Source organism: Nyctereutes procyonoides, unplaced genomic scaffold (assembly GCF_905146905.1).
Source record: "Nyctereutes procyonoides isolate TBG_1078 unplaced genomic scaffold, NYPRO_anot_genome, whole genome shotgun sequence".
Lineage (NCBI taxonomy): Eukaryota > Metazoa > Chordata > Mammalia > Carnivora > Canidae > Nyctereutes > Nyctereutes procyonoides.
The window spans coordinates 20648165-20666491 of record NW_026575036.1 but is presented as its reverse complement, the minus strand read 5'-3'; the positions used below and the strand labels follow the sequence as shown (position 1 = coordinate 20666491).

The 18327-nt window shown below is 35.3% G+C and overlaps 1 protein-coding gene across 12 annotated transcripts in view; it reads right to left on the bottom strand.

The window, feature by feature from the left end:
• The window catches only part of PPHLN1 (periphilin 1), a 142967-nt gene that overhangs the window by 79512 nt on the left and 45128 nt on the right, over positions 1–18327 (bottom strand). For all 12 annotated transcript variants that reach the window (XM_055318945.1, XM_055318936.1, XM_055318943.1 and 9 more), the window contains one exon: positions 5230–5441. In XM_055318945.1, coding sequence (XP_055174920.1) covers positions 5230–5441 — 212 coding nt within the window. The remainder of the gene's footprint in view (positions 1–5229; positions 5442–18327) is intronic.

The following is an 18327-nucleotide window of genomic DNA, read 5'->3' as shown; positions in this document are numbered from 1 at the left end:
ACATTATACTAACTGTATATATTCTGAATGTGTGGCACTGACAGATCATATAAGCCCTTAAACGGGGATGCTATAAATGCCTATACATATGGAAACATCATTAATTGATTATTGCTTTAGAACTTCAATCATTCTGATACTAGAAAAGCTCTAACTGTACTCCTAGGATCCACTTCGGAAACTCATAGCCAAAGTTCTCTTGTGAGTAAACAAGAGATTCTCAAATAGGAACAATATATTGCAGAATCAAATTCAACAGCACATTATACTGGATCAATTAAAGTCCAAGATATAGTTCTGGATCTCCTTACAGGATAGGATACAGCTCATCCCAATAATCCTTCTCCATTTACATCTTCCACCAACTTCTGCTCACCCTTCAAATGTCAACCTACTGTATCTATTCCTATGAACATTGGTTTGTCTCCCTAACCAGATCATAGACTCAGAGGGCAAAAACTGGATCTACCTTGCTTGGCAAACCACTTATGTGAAACATATCTGATGAATAAAAGACCATATGAGTATGCTGAACACAAATACAGTGACTTTCCAACCAAGAAACACTATGATATTCAGTCACCAGGAAAATGGGTTTATCCTCCCTTTCTACTGCCTAAAATATACACAATCTGACTTCTATTACCATTGCCATTCTAAACCTGCACCAAAGAAGCCTTCTTTTTAAAAGTAGAATTAAACCTCTAAATTTATTGGAATTTCAGCTCTAATCCAAAAAGTCATGTGGACTTCCAAATATATTCACAAAGGTCTTAAGACATCTCTTTTCCCACTACACTGAAATACAATGGAGTCTATCTTCCAAATACACTCTTCTCAAAATATACTTTTAATTCTTGTACATTTTTAGTTATCTTAGAAGATATACTTTCAAAAAGGACTAAACACTAATGAAAAAAAAAGAAACACTAATGAAAATAAGTCTTTAGAATAATGGCTGCTGATATCAAGAAAATAAAGGGATGCTAAACCCAAACTCAGAACTATAGAAAAATAGATACAAGACCAACAAAAACAATAAACTAGCAAATCTTCTGTAATAATGATATTTTTAAAATTCTATCAAATGTCACATAGCCTAATTAATGTATAAGCACCAGTGACAAATTTGACATTACTCCATGGGCAAATATTTAAAAGAAATAAACAGAGGTAGTTTCTATGTATTTAAATAGTCATTCCTAGGAGCCACAGTGGATTTACAAAACAATCCAAGGCAATCTTTGTGTCACTGTTTAATAGAGGAAATGTTTCTTAAGAGTTTCAAAAAAGCACCAAAGTCTTCCATGAAGTCCTCAAGAGAAAAGGAAGACAAGATGGGGGATCACAACTGGTTGAAAACAATGGAGATAAATGGAGAAATCTCTAGAGCCTTCTATATTTGGCTGTGCGCTACTCAAGATAATTATTAATGACTACTACAAAACGCAAAGTCTATTTCCTTTGCCAATGAAACAAAGCTATTTTTATCTGCTATAAAATATATAGGATCACTAAATGAGATTTGAAGACTTCTATAGAAGAGAAAAACAAGTCAAAGTTAATTAGATGAAATTTAGCATTCTTAGGTTTCTTTTAATATATATATAAACTACACCCAAGCAATTGCACCTAAAAAAAGTACAGGCTGAAGGGCATTTTGTTTAACAGTAATATATGAAAATGGCTTAGGTTTCAATTGTCTACAGTCTCAATAAGGGCCAGCAATACAATGCAGTTGATAAAAGTTTACTTCTGGCAAGACAATTTAAAAGGAATAGAAAGAAAATCAGGGAAGCAAACTCTGAAAATAAGTTAAATAAAGGGAATAATTGAAGGAATTAAATATATTTGAACCCAGGTGGAAAAAACCCAAGATTATGTACTCTTCAAATATATAAACGGTGAAACATTTTAATGGCTCTAAGACAAGTAACTAGTATTACATAGATATTACAGGAAAAGATTGTTTTTTAAAAAATGAACTATAACAGATGGAAGGACTGGACTGTAATATAGTAAATTTATCACAGGAAATATTTTAACAGAGAACCCCACGTTATGGGAGATTGAACTTAGTGATTCCTAGTGTCATTATTAGTGCTATTATCCTAAACAAAAGAATAAGATAGGAAAACAGGGAGGTTCAACTGAGAAAGAGAAGAAAAAAAGAAAGAAATATCTGAGAGAGCTGACAAATGGCGAGATATTTGGTTAAATAGGAATAAAAATAAACTTCAAGTAGAAATATACAAGATACACAAAAATTTTAATTAGAACAGTATCCTAATAAACAAAAGGAAAGGCAATAAGGTTAACTAGGACTTAGCATGTAAATATGAACAAAAAGGAGCAAAAAAATGATATTATAGTGACTATTATAAGTGACAAGTATAAACAGGTTAGTCCAATTAAGTGATAAGCAGAAAATTCTTATAAAGCACAGAATGAAAATAACATTTTAAGAGGATAATTAGTCTAAAGCAGTACAAGACTCACAGGATTAACTCAAAAGGCTAAGTAGAAGAAATTTAATAAAATACGTATATGCATATGTATATGTGTGTTTATGCACAAAATGGAAAATAAGTAGTTGGGATTAAAAAAAAGTAGAAAAATCATTCTGTGGCTTATAATTAATCATATGAAAGATATATTAAATGTACAGAAGAATTATGAAGAAATCAGTCTTTCAATGGTTATCATGACCAAAACACTAGTGATTATTAAATTAAAATTATTCTGAAAAGTGTGAACAAAAAGTAAAAAATGAGAAGTCAAACTTAACAAAATGAGGGCATAAGGACAGTAATTATTTTTACCTGTTATTTATAGAAACATTTAAAATCTTTGACAAAATTTCAATGTACACTAAAAAAACTAAATTAACATATTGTTGCTAATTAACCCAGTTTAAATGACTGATAATTCAAGGACTTGGTTTCTCAGTCCTTTTCTGAAGAAAAAAGCAAGGTGCCATAATTATCAGTGACATTTAGATTAAAAGAACTGGTATCACAAATGTGTAACATAACAACTACTTTTCCAAATTACTGTCTAAAATTAAGACTTTTAACTTTTTGCAAGATGATCTTAATTCAACTATTCTGAAAATTATTTACATGAAAGGAATATAGAAAAGCATTTTAATAGCTCTGCTCAAAGAGTTAAGGAATTAAGTAACTTGTAAAGAGCGTTTTCCCAAAACAAACTTTTTTCTTAATTAAAGAATTTTACTTTCAAAGCTGAAGGACTTAAAAAACAAAACAAAACATAAAGGCATTACCAAAGTTTTATTCTTTATTTCACTCAATTTGCACCATATTTTAGTCTCCCAGCTTTCTTTGTTATCTTTTCATCGCTCCAGATATAAAGGTATTAGGCCTCAAAAGATGGGGAAAATATTTTGGAGACTCTTAATACAGGAGGAGCATCACAAGTGGTTCCTCTAACTTTTTGTCTCAGGATACTAAAGCTTTGACCACTAACTACCAGGCTGAAAGCCGACAGAAAATGTCTCCCTAAAAATCTCTTTCAGAGGAGAAATGAAGAGAATAAGATGAATTCACTAACAACTATCTTAAATAACAGGTTCACTACAAGCTGTCAAATAACAATCTTTAGCTTCCATTTTACTCATGTTTTGTTCAAAAGCCTTCATAATCAGTTTCCAAAGATACTTTCTTCCTCTTCATCAAATCATTAGGTTTGGATTTAAGTCATACACATCCAAAAAAATATATCTTCTTAGAAGGTGTCTTGCTAATATTTATGTCTGTACATGTGAGTGTGCATTAGAACTCAGACAATATTCTCTTCAAAGGGGAGAGCGGGACAAAGAAGAAAGTGAAGCAAAGGAAAAAATACCAAACTGCAGAGTTGAACTCCACAATCAAACTTTCAGTTATCTGGAACTATATGCTTATTTTAAGTAACTAGGCATATGTAAGTGATTCGGTTTGTTTTAAATCTACTTCAAGTGACATTCTTACCTCCTGTATGACCATTCATACACATGTATCCAAAAATATGTTTTTTTGGAAGCCCCACTCTACCTAGCACTGAAAACAGCAAAAAATTGATAAATGTTCATTAATACAGGAATCCAACAACAGCTATAACGGAGACAATCTAATGATTTGAAGTGATCTTCCATCACTCTCAACATGCAGGAAGCAAATGCTGTTAAACTAATACTCTTATTTGGAAAAACAGTTAATAGAAGGAAGCTAAAAAGTTAAGAAAAATATGCTAAATTTCAGGTGTCTGTATCATGGCTTATAATCCCCTCTACCTAGGAAGATACTTCTACTTGTAGAAATCTGAAATAAAAGATGAGCTCAAATGTCGTCAATTTCCTCCATGACATATTCTTCTAACTCCCAGAGTAAGAATCTCTCTCACCTTGACTTGCTCATGTGATGTTAATTCATTTATGACATACTAATTCTTATATTGAAGTTAAGAAGGCATGAGGAAATGTTTATGAATGAGCTCAACTGCAGGTAGGGGAGTGCAGAAAGCTAAAATAGATTATCTAAAAATTAAGCTGCCTCATTTATTTATTGTAACACATACTAAAAAAATTAACCTAAGTAGTTTTTTTAGCTCTAAAATCTGTAAGGGGGATCCCTGGGTGGCTCAGTGGTTTGGCACCTGCCTTTGGCCGGGGGCACAATCCTGGAGTCCCGGGATCAAGTCCCGCGTTGGGCTCCCAGCATGAAGCCTGCTTATCCCTCTGCCTGTGTCTCTGCCTCTCTTTCTCTCTCTCTACGTCTATCATAAAAAAAAATAAAATAAAATAAAAAAATAAAAAAATACAATCTGTAAGGCTATATACCTTATATTTAGGGGAAACCACTGATATTTTTCACAAAAAGTATACTATCAAATATATAAATACAGATATCTTCTAGTGACAGAAGACTAAAGAGGATGGACTAGCACAAGAACTAGCAGAAAAGATTAAGAGTATATAACTTTCCAACATGATTACAAACATACCTTTTCTGTGGCAAATTAGAAGTGAGATGTCAATGTGAACCATAACTTGAAATGGTTCCCAAAAATGTGTGTTATTCATTATACTATTCTTTCAACTTCTCTATAAGTTTCCAAAATTTTCAAAATAAAAGGTTAAGAAAATATATCTTACAACACGCACAAAGCAATCTGAATCAGTACATTCTCATTAGTGGAGGTTGTAAAAGAAATTTTAAAAATACATACTTCTATGTTGAGATTGATGGAAAGAATATGTTTTGCTTCTTTCTGGAGAGTAGCTTCTACTACTGACACTGGAACCAGACCTGCTGTGCGGAGAATCCTTTCGACCTACAGGTGATTCTCTGAAAAAAGGAGTGTCTCTTTTATGAGGAGACCGGTCTCTCGCATAATGGGAAGAATAGAAACTTTTTCTTCTAAAGCCATCTCTCATGTCCCTTTGAAGGAAAAAAAAAAAAAAAAGTGAATTATATCCTGTCACTTATATACACAATACAAATGGCAAAAGCTCTGATTTTAAGATACTCTTTATGTTGTAATCTTGGTACCCTCCTCTTTATTTTTTAACCATCACCTCACTTTAAAAAAAAAATTTATTAGAGAGAGAAACAGTATGAGCAAGGGTGGGGGGCATAGCAGCAAAGGGAAAGGGAGAGACAATCTGAGGCAGACTCTACACTGAGCCCACTCAGGGCTTGATTTCACAATCATGAGATCATGAGCTGAGCTGAAACCAAGAGTCAGATGCTTAACTGACTGAGCCACCCAGGTACCCCATCACACCTAACTTCTAGTGTTAGTCCACAAAATGAAACTTTATCAGTGATATATGATTTAGAATGCGTACATTTTTTCAGTTTGGAGGTAGAATCACATGGTGAAGAGCAAAAATTACTATATTCTAAGCAAACACAGAAATGTTATGATGTGAAAAACATGACTATAGTCTTCTGTTTGCCATTAAAAATATTCTACACAATTGCCATACTCTCAAAGACATCTACAGAATGCCAAAGATTTCCCAAGTGAGACATTTCATGGACTTTTATTCACTTCTAAGGACAGTATATACTACCAGTATTCAACTGCTGTGATTTTGCTTCCTACATTCCAATTCAGCAATGTCTACGGACATTTCTGTTGTCACAACTGGAGAGGAAGTGTTGCCACTGGTGGGTAGGGACCAGGGATGCCACTAAAACCCTACAATGCCTAGGACAGGTCCCATACACACACACAACAAAAAACTATCTGACCCAAAATGTTAGTAATACCAAATACCAGGTTAAGAAACCCTTGTATATACTTATTAAGTCCCTGTTATCTTCAGTTTCCATCCTTAGTGTACAGATTGTTGCTTATCTCTAAACATCAGCTTTTAATAAATTACCTCTACTTTTTATAAGGGAGAACCAACTTTAAATCAAAGCAAACTAAAATTATTAAATGAAACTATAAAGACCTGAGCCTCCATTTAAAGGAACACTTGGCATCAAACAGGCTTTAACTGCACATTTAGCAAGGGTATTTCCTTTTTTAATTTTTTATTTATTTATGATAGTGAGAGAGAGAGAGAGAGAGAGAGAGAGAGAGAGAGAGAGAGAGAGAGAAGCAGAGACACAGGCAGAGGGAGAAGCGGGCTCCATGCACCGGGAGCCTGACATGGGATTCGACCCCGGGTCTCCAGGATCACGCCCTGGGCCAAAGGCAGGCGCTAAACCGCTGCGCCACCCAGGGATCCCCAGCAAGGGTATTTCCATATTAAAATTAAGGAACACTGAATTTCAGACGAAGAACACTAAGAGACAAACCAATGGCATGAAATTTCAAATGCTCAGAAAATTTCAGCATATTGATCAGCAGTTCCTAACATATAAGTAGTCATTAGCAGATTAATACCCAAAATATATACTGTCCTTACAAATTTTCCGGACCAAGTATAAAACAGCTAAAACTCATTTACCATAAATGAACACAGACAAAATACTAATGCCACAATAAAGCATCCAAGAAATTCTACTGTGTTCAAGCTCAATCAGCAAAACTACAGAAGCCATATCAACATCACTGAGAGCTGAGTGGCTATATATGAATTATACGGGTCTTAGGAACTGTACCAAAGTGCTGAGGACCCAGTGGTAAACCATTTGCATGCAGTCACACCTCCATCATGGAACTCTCAGGCTAGAAGAGGCTGATACTAAGCAAATAAACATGAAACATGTGAATGCAGTCAAGAGTGTATGAAGGAGACTACGAGCTTACTCATGTAAACAAGAGATGGTAGTAGCTTAAATAAGGAAGGCTAGAGCAAAAAAGAACAACAAAAAAATAAGGCTAGAGGAAAGGAGCACTTTAATATGCACTAGAATGCATCTTTGTAGACTCAATGGGACAAGGTAAATGTCTGACTAACGAGTATGAGAGATGGGATGCCAAGATGATTTCCAGAATTCTGGCATGATGGATTATCAAAATGAGAAAAACAGATTTGAGAAACTGGGGTGGGGTAGGAGAGCCACGTTTAGATTTGAATGTGTTAAGTCTGAGATGCACATGTAACATCCAGTGAGTAGGCAACTAGACACACCAGTGACAATATTGCAGATTTTCTGGCTGTAACTATAAATTGTTCTCTAAATAAGCAGTATTTAAAGCCTTGGGTAGGGCTCAGAATTCTAGGACTAAAAAATTACATTGGAAGAGAAATGGGCGAAGAATGAAACAGAACAGCCACAGAAACATGAGGGAAACTGGTAAGTTATCAGGGAAGTCAAGGAAAGACTACTCCAAGAAGGAGAATAAAGATTTCCTACACTGAAATTAAATGAGCTCTTATTAATAACTTATCTAGGGGATGAAGAAGAACAGCAGGCCCACATGCAGAGGAAAGACTGCCTACTTTCTCCAGCAGGAGGCAGGGTGAGGGATTAGACAAAATGCTGGACTACAGTTTCCTAATCCTGACACAAGATGGCAGTAAAATCACAACAGCATAGTCCAGAACCATTAGAGTGGCCTGGAGTGACTGAATATATTTGGGGGAAACACAGGTCAGATTTTTAATATCTCAGAGCAGAGTAAGGTCTCTCCTTGCCTTCACATCAATCTCTCATATTTCCCATCAGACTGAGCAAAAACATCACAAAGGCATCATCTACTTTAAGTATCCTCTTTGATAGAGTGGTAATACTAGCCACGTCATTTATTTGTGTTCATGTATATGTACATATATTTTTCATATTTCTATATCCCAATATATGAAAGGCACTATGGGGAATTACTGAGGTTCTAAAGAACCTTTGTATATTATGGGTGGGGAGTAAATGTTTCACAAGGCTGGTATTATAATTTGTATTAGATGGAAAATTTATATTAGATGGAAAACTGATCTGGAAGATCCTTAAAGAAAGATAAAATTTAGATAATTGTTGAACAGAAATATAATCAAACCACAAAGATAACAGCTGTATTTAAAAAGAGAAAGGGGGCACCTGGGTAGCTCAGCTGGTTAAATGCCTGCCTTTAGCTCAGGTCAATCCTAGAGTCCTGGAATCAAGCCCTGGATTGATTTAGGGCTCCCTGCTTGGTGGGAAGTCTGCTTGTCCATCTCCCTCTGCCCCTCCCCCTCACCACCCATGCTCTCTCTCAAGTAATAAAAACCCTAAAAAAATTTTTAAAAAATGAAAAGAGAAACAGGTAGACTAATTTTAGCAATATTTTTATTTAACCCAATGTATCTGAAATATTATCAACATATAATCAATATTTTTTTTAATTTTTTAATTTTTATTTTTATTTATTTATTCATGAGAGACAGAGAGAGAGAGGCAGAGACACAGGCAGAGGCAGAAGTAGGCTCCATGCAGGGAGCCCAACGTGGGACTCGATCCCGGGACCCCAGGATCCTGCGACCCCAGGATCCCACCCCGGGCTGAAAGTGGCGCTAAACCGCTGAGCCACTGGGGCTACGCAATATTTTAAAATTTAGTGAGATATTTTACATTCTCTTTTTTCATCTTAAATCTTGAAAGTCCCAAGGTGTGGTGTATTATATACTAACAGAATATCTATCTCAGTCTGAACTGGCCATATTTCAAGTGAGACTTTGGTTACCGGCTCCCGTATTAGCACAGATTTAGATTGTCAGGAAAGTATTCCAAGCTTCAAGAAAAAGCAGAGACGGTTTAAACGGTATTGATGTAAACAAAAATAGAAGCAACCAGAACAGTGAAAACTCTAAAAACCACTGACTAAATAAAAAAGCAAAGGAAGAGAGATTCGAAAGGGTAGAGTTAGTATCAAATACTACATAGGCTGGAAGAGATATCTGCATTTAGTGACTTAGGAGTCATTTGACCAGTAAATGGACTTGTCCAATAAAACTCTGGAAACCAAAACAGATTATAAGAAATCATGACATTATCTACCAAAGCAGTTGAGCCATTAGTTTTCTTCCAAAAAAGTTTGGCAGAGGAAAGAAGGGAGAGAACTGGAACAATACTTTGAGGGAAATAATTTATCTAATCATATCTGGAGAGTAGAAAAAAAAGCCAATTTACTGTAGGAGAAACTGATTTTAAACTAAGACACAAAGTTAACTGATAAAGAGCCAAAAATCAACAAAATCAACTGAAAATGAGACAAAAAAAACAAGGTAAAAGAGAACAGCACTGAAGGAAAGAAGAGAAAACATGAAGAGAAAAACTCTCATTTCAAGAAGAGAAAATGTGAGAAATATCTCTTTAGAAGGCCTTTACTGGAGGAAAGTAATGCTAGAAATCATTAATAGAAAGTAAAGAAAGCAAGAATGTGAATGAAGCTTGAAGCAGAGTAGAAATTTTTGGTATTGGTCTTGACGGGGGAGGGAGGACTATTAATTAGAGCAGTGTTCCTCAAAATGTAGGTTCCTAGACCTGCCTCAGCATTATCTATGAATATGACAGAAATGCAAATTCAGGGGCATCAAACCACAACTAAGGGTATGACCCAGTATTCAGGATTTAACAAGGCTCTCCAGGTGATCCTGATGCATATAAGACTTTGAGAAAGACTGAATTACAGAACCTCACTAACATATATAGACACCTTATCCCTACGTCAAAAGCAGAAATTCAGAGCTCACGATAAAGGCACAACCAGTCCCAGTGATGACTCTAGGGTCTGACCATACCTGTGGATACCTAAAGATAAGAGCTGAAAAGCAAAAGAAAGAACTGCTATTAAAAAGTATCATCGGGACGCCTGGGTGGCTCAGCGGTTGAGTGCCTGCCTTTGGCCCAGGGCCTGAATCTGGAGCCCTGGGATCTAGTCCCGCACGGGGCTCCTTGCATGGAGCCTGCTTCTCCCTCTGCCTGTGTCTCTGCCTCTGTGTGTGTGTGTCTCATGAACAAATAAATAAAATCTTAAAAAAAAAAAAAGAAAAAAGTATCATCAAGGGCCACGTGGGTGGTTCAGTTGGGGGTGTCTGCCTTCGGCTCAGGCCATGATCCCAGGGAAGGGCTCCAGCTCCTTGCTCAGTGGGGAGTCTGCTTCTCCCTCTGCTCCTCTCCCTGCTTGTGTGCTCCTGTGCACTCTCTCAAATAAATAAAATCTTAAAAAAAAAACAAACAAACCTATCACCAAATCAGAAGGGAGAGGGAGAGAGACGACTGAGAACCAGAAATTATAATCATCAAGGAAGAAAAAATGGGGCCTTGGGAATTTTATCTAAGAGTACAAAGATGAGGACAGAATGGAATAAATGGGAACATTCAAAGATGACAATGGAAGAGTGGCATGTCAGAGGTAGCAAGAAGTATGCCCAGAACTCATCTGATCAATCAAGGAATGAGGAGGCAAGTGTGTTGGGAGGGCAGTTAGGTTCCAGTTATGGAAAAGGGATGCCAAGAATTGTAGAAAATATACCTACTCTATTTTGAAGTGAAAAGATAAAGTCCTTGTACCAGGCTTATATTCTAATGGGGGAAAGGAGCCTATAAATAAAATACTTCTGAGTGACAAGTAATAGAAAGTAAGGTGGATGTGAAGGAGACTATTTTAGATAAAACGGTCAGCGAGGACATTTCTGAGAAGATGACTGAGCAGAGATACAGTAAAAGAAATGGAACCTCACAAAGAACAAGGTTGTGAAGAGATCTGATGTATGTTTATAGTGATCAAACTAACTGCCTTGTGAAAGTATCATATGTTGATGGGTAGGACATAATGATGAACCAGAAGGCCTTCTTAGAGTTCAGAATGATAGAGCACCAAAGTTTAACATACTAGCTCCGAGTATAGGGCTTGACAGAAGTATAATCTACTAGAGGAAAGAAACGGGGTTAGGGCATGTTAAGGTCCTCATGAACTAGCCACCTAACCACTGAAAGACCCTTCTAAAGTATTATCTTTAGGACCTTAAGCAAATTACTTAACCTCCCTATGCTTTAATCTCCTCATCTATACAGTGGGGATAATACTACCTACTTCACAGAGTTGTTGCAAGGAGTAAATGAGATCATATACGTAAAGTGCTTAGAACAGGGCCTGGTACACAACACTCAACAGATGGTTAGCTAGTTCTATTGACTGTATTACTCTACTATGAGTTCCATCAAATTGATAAAGGTTTGCAGCAAGAAATAGCTAAGTATGACAGCATAACTGCTTGACAGTTTAATCCTAAAGAAAAGCAAAACTATGGAATTCTGTGTATTAGTAGAGTTTAAAACCTGCTCATGATAATAAAACCTCTAGAACACACTTCAACTTAACTTCCCAAGGAATTTTCTTTACAGAAGATGAAATGCAGATAATTTCAAGAACTTCAGGTATGGAAGTTCAGAGTACACAGAGATGAAGCACATTTAAAGTGAAAACAAGGCAGAAAGACTCCACCCCCCCCCCACTAACCTGGGGGTCAACAAACATTTGCTGTAAAGAGTCAAATAATACTTTAGATTCTGTGAGCTATGTGGTCTCTATCACAACTCCTCAACATTCCACCATAGCACAACAGCAGCCATAGACCGTATGTAAACAAATGTACCTGGCTGTGTTCCAATAAAACTTACTAAAATAGACAGCTGGTTGGATTTGACCCAAGAACTCTAGTTTGCCAACCCCTGGTCTAAACAATTACATACCTCTCAAAAATTCTCAAACAATTCAATGAAGAATAAATAGGTTACTTACAGATTCATATTTCTCACAGAATACAAAAAAAATGGATGGAGTTTTTTTTTCACCCCATCCTTTGCCAATATCTTAAAATTTTGCATTTTAGAAGCTAAATTTTAGAAAGCCATTACATAAAGATAAAGGAGTATGTTTTAGCTGATTTATACCTTCGTTTTTTACCAGAGACCTGACTTCATAGTAAAAGCCCATTCTCAAAGTATGTTCCAAAAAATACTAATCCACAAGATGTCGGTATTTTTCGTTTCACCATAAAATCCGAAGAGGGGTTCTATGGATATATAACCTTGGGAAACACTGAGTTTAATAAAATTAAACATATTTATTTACAGTGGCACTTCTTTTTTTTTTTTTTTACAGTGGCACTTCCAAGAGCATTCCCTACAGATATGGATTCAAAAGTTATCTGCATATATGTATATGGCCTTTTCATCTTAATTTTACTCAACTTCTTGACCTTTCATTTTCCTAACTTCTTTGAACACAGCAACTTGGCAATGAATGGTATTCTATCATTTAGGTTTTTGTAATTTTGTTGTCCATGATTTCATTTTAACCTTCTCCCAAACACATGGATCCTTGAATTTTATTTATTTATTTTAAGATTTTATTTATTTATTCATGAGAGAGCGAGCGAGAGGCACAGACACAGGCAGAGGGAGAAGCAGGTTCCTCAAACGGAGTCTGATGCGGGACTCAATTATGGACCCTGGGATCACACCTGAGCCCAAGGCAGATGCTCAATTGCTGAGCCATCCACGTATTCCAGATCCTCGTGTTTTAAACATTTTACCTAACTCTGAGATAATTTAGGGAAAAGTATAATCAATTCCCTTCTTATAATAAATATGATAAGTTCGGGCTGAATAAAAAGCTAAATGTTTGGAAGGAAGGGACAATTGGGAAAAACCCCTCAAGAGAAAAAAAATACTAGACAATTATAAGCCTGTTTTGTATCAAAATACCAAGTTTTAAACTACATGCTAAAAAGGGCTCTAAAGTTAAAAATTATAATTGGATTTAAAGCAAATTTCCAATTAGGCAGAAAATTCTAATACAAATGGCAAAGTCTTAAATATTAATGTTTCATAATTTAATACATGCTAACGACACTGCTGAATAAGATGAACATACCAATAAAAAATGGTGAAGGATATGAAGATCGATGGAAAACAAAACCAAACCAGGTATCACATCACTAAATATGTACTTAAGATAACCTGTTCTTTTAAGTTTTCTCAACCAAATAGGAAAATGATACCATCCAGTAGTGAAAATAAGGGTAAACAGACACATTAGCTTCCGTATGAACAAACAATTTGGGTTGGGTTTGAAATTGCTACAGATTCAATGGTCCCAAAAATGGAAAACAGTACTCTAATTCACAAAACAGAGTTAAACTTCCAAGGTCCACACAGAGAGCAAATACTAAATAGAGCTGGAATACATTGCTGTCAGAACGCCTTTCTTATCTTCATTAACAAGTTTCCTTTTTGTCTCCTTCTCTAATTGTCTGTACAAATTTGGCTTTTTCTCAATCTAACGTCACAAAATGCTACAGAATATTTTGATTTCTTTCATTTTCTTGGCATAATACCTGTTTAGGGTAGTTTGCATTTGGTTTCAAGCAAACCAACAGAAACAGCTCACTCATGCTTAACTGTACTCACATGATTAGTATAGCTATCATTACTGCTCTGAGATTTTGATACTGTAAATGTAAACACCTGGCTTTTCCAAATTATAAAAATGAAAAATATTTAAAATATATCTAAGAATAAAAAAGGAGTCTATTAATGAGAATCCTTATTATAGTATTGGTTCTCAAAGAAGGGTGATTTTGCTCCCTAGTGGACATGTGGCAATGTCCAGAGATGACATCTTTGCCTGTCACACCAACTTGGGGAGTACTATTAGATTCTAGTGGGTAAGAGATGAGGGATGTTGCTACACATCCTGTAACATATAGGACAGTCCCCCACAATGAAGAACTATCCAGCCCAAAATGCCAACAGAGCCAAAGTTCAGAAATCCTGAGGCACACATATACACACGTATACAGTCATAAATTTAATCTATCAGTTTGAGAAATACATAGAAACATTCTACAGCTTTCTTGGAATTACTTGCCCATTTTAATGTGTTTCTTTATAACATGTAACATCAAGTATTAAAATTTCTTCAAACCTCCTAAACATTCAAATTACATAAGCAAACAGTATTTTCTACTCTATTTTCAACCTTTTAATTTATATATAGTCCAAAACTTAAGAACATAGGGTCTGAGGCAAGTCTGCCAGAATTCAAATCCCGGCTCCATCATTTGTTTACTGTAGGAAAGGTGTGACAGTTATTTAACTTGTCTGTGCCTGTTTCATTTGCAAAATGGGAATGATGGATTAAGAGGGATGATGCCTACAACACAAGTTAAGTACTTTACATATTAACCCATTAACTCAAATTTTAAAAAGAAAAGAAATACACTGACAATACCAAGTGTTGACAAGGACATGAAACAACTGGAATTTATATACCTTGATGATGGAAATATAAATGAGTATAAAGCTGCCAGCTCTCAGTCCACAAATCACTACATGAGTTAGTGTAGTGATCAATCACATTACATTTTTCAAGGTCTTTTGGACTGGTCACTGTATATCTGTTGTTCAGTGCATATACAGACAACAAAAATGTAGTATTGCTACCTCTTGTCTCCGCTGATAAACCTATGTGACATTTACCAAGAACAGATAACTGAAAGAGAACTGGCCAATGAATACTAAGTTCAGCCAAGAAACAAAACAGTGTTAGATGGTAGAAGTGAAAGTCAAAACTAAATATAAATGGAGTTATAGAAGAAATAGCTAACCATGGCAATGTTGACAATGCTGTCTTTCAAGAAACATGAGATATGCAGCCAGAGGAAGTTAGTGAAGGCAAACTTACTTACATAAATGACAAAAGTTGTTGTGACACACACACATACACACACAAATGATGATGCCCCAAAGATGTGAGGCTAACAAAATACTTCATATTAAAGGAACTCTCAGAGGGGCACCTGGGTGGCTCAGTGGTTGAGCATCTTTTGGGTTTGGGTCCTGGGGTCCTGGGATAGAGTCCCACATCAGGCTCTCTGTAGGGAGCCTGCTTCTCCCTCTACCTGTATTTCTGCCCTTCTCTCTCTGTCTCTCATTAATGAATAAATAAAATCTTTAAAAATAATAATAAAATTAAATTAAAAAATAAAGAACTCTCAGAAATTTCACAATGAAAATGCAAAGGATAAAATGTTAGAAACTGATTCAAACTTAGAATGGAATATGATAACTCATCAAGACATAAAAAAGATGCTGGCTCCATATCTTAAGTTACACAACAGGAAGGCAAACACCGTTCAGATTACTCTTGATAACTTTTTTACAAATAAAAACTCTCTCAATGTTTCTAAGGTTTTAAATTACAGTATACTAAATGAGTATTAGTTTTACCACTTCATTTCCCTAGACATTTCTAATTGACAAGAAAGATTAATGGTTTGACAAATTTTAAGTCACAACTGTAATTTTTCCCATTTACTATTAAGGTTCCTTTAAGTCAGACTGATGATTACCTTTGGAGAAGAAAAAGAAATTTGAGTAGGGGCAAGAGGAAGCTTCTGAATGCAAGTTATATTTTATTTCTCAACCTAGATTATAGTTTAGTTATGGTAATTCACTGAGCAGTACACCTACCCGGAACTGTGTATTTTACATTATATGTTCTAGTAAGTATATATGCTTATGAAAATGTGATAAAAATACAGTTCCTTGTGATTTAACATGATCTGATAGGAATTTTTAAGAATGTAAACGGAACTTTTGGGATCCTGGGTGGCGCAGCGGTTTGGCGCCTGCCTTTGGCCCAGGATCTGGAGACCCCGGATTGGATCCCACGTCGGGCTCCCGGTGCATGGAGCCTGCTTCTCCCTCTGCCTATGTCTCTGCCTCTTTCTCTCTCTCTCTGTGACTATCATAAAATAAATTAAAAAAAAAATTTAAAAAAAAGAATGTAAACGGAACTTTTAAGAAGAGAATTTTCATTTTTAATATTTACTTTAAGGAAAAGCATAAGACCACCTATTGTCTGAAAATCATTAATACACTTTAATGATTTCTTTTGATCACCATAGCGGTCATCTACTAACATGGTCTCAGGTCATCTTCCCAGGATCAATGAGAAATCAGTGTCAGGTGATTAGGATGCTCCACCTCAGGATATTCTCTCTGCAACTTCTATTTTGTTGTCATTTAGTTTTGTTCCTATTTACTTTTCCTTTATTCAGAAAAGTGCTATACCTTAATGCAGCAATTTTTTTTAAGATTTTATTTATTTATTCATGATAGGCAGAGAGAGGCAGAGAGATAGGCAGAGGGAGAAGCAGGCTCCCTGAAGGGAGCCCGATGGGGGGACTCAATCCCTGGGACCCTGGGATCACACCCCCTCAACCACTGAGCCAGTCAGGCGTCCCTAACACAGCAATTCTTAACATTCAATGTCATTTCCAAATATCATGATTCTCTTTACCCAATCTGCAGGAAGTCAGTGAACAGATTCAAAGAAAAGCTTTCATAAATAAAAAATTTTTAAAAATAGCCCTTTATATAAAATAAAAGGTTAAAGATTTTCTTCCTGCCATTGTTTTTCCTAAATCTCGGTGCCTTCTGCTACATATTGCAACTAAATGCTATCAAATGATTAATAAACACAAAATAATTATAAATAGAAAAATTTTAAGTGTTCTGTTGCCCTTAGTTTAACAGCTTGTATTTCTGTGCATTCACTCATGGTTTTAATTCTATACTACGTATTTAATAGACATTTTCTACTAATAAAATCTTTGGCATACCATTTAAAAATATTTCTATTTCACAGAGTTCAAGACAAAGATATCTTTAATTCAAGATTCACCTCAATTTTTGCTACTGCAACAAAACACCACTACCACATTCAAAAACTACTTTTACATCCAAAACCTGGGAATTTCGTGATTCCATTTATCACAACTGCAAGAGAAAATCCAGGAGAACTGGGCTTTTTTTTCTTTCTTTAAGCAAACTGCTGAGAGTCATCAGAGAGCTAAAAATGTAATAAAGAACTATGAAACCGATATGCAAGACAAGTAGGAAGCTCAGAGATCTAGATCCATCTTTATTGAGCTGCTTTTCTAAATATACCTGCCAATTTCAGAAGCAGCATCTCAGAGGATGAAAAACTGAGAAATAATTTTGATGGTATCACAGCATTAAGATAGAAAAACAGAATCCAGATCTTACCAAAGAAGAAGGTTGAAAGCTCAAAGGGCTACACAATAACAGCAGGGTAAACTGGAAATGAACTAGCCTGGTTTTGTATGACCTAAATTCTTTAAAGTGACCCTAGATTGCTAATGACTCAAACCCTCTGACATACTTGGAGGTTTCTGTTTTCTTGACCATTAGTTAAGATTCGTTAAAATTACTTCAAATGTAAAATCTATTTTAACAAGAAAATCTATGTATTTAAAATTACAGAGGCAAAATAAATTTAAGCTAGACATTAAAATATAGTATTGTTTCCTGAAGAACTGTACAAATTAGAACAAAGCTATTTACGAAATCATCATTGAGTACTTAAAATGCAAAACATGAATCTCTAGATTATCATTAGTTTACTCAAAAAAATTAAAAGGGAAAAACTGAATGATAGAAATATCACAAGTTTAGTCATACTATTTTTCTTTAAACATGTATTAGTTCTAACACTTATAATTAATTATTAAATTCAAATGATATCATCTAGTATAATTTTCTTTGTGCAAGTAATCATCTTGATTTTAAAGAATTTTGGTTTTCGTTTTAACAATGGCCCTAAAGCATGCTGAATAGAGCAACAGGATACTGGAAACTTGGGTGTGTTTTTTAATGTCATTCCATAAATCACATGGTAAAAACTTTGCACTGTAATTAAGATGAAGTCCTATTTACCATACAAAGAAAACTTAACATCAAAAACCTTCAAAACTACATACAGGGTTTCTAGCTAGGTTGAAAATAAAGAAATCAATACATATAATGAATTCAATACAATAAATTATAAGGCAAATCAAAAAGAGCCTTTGAACAA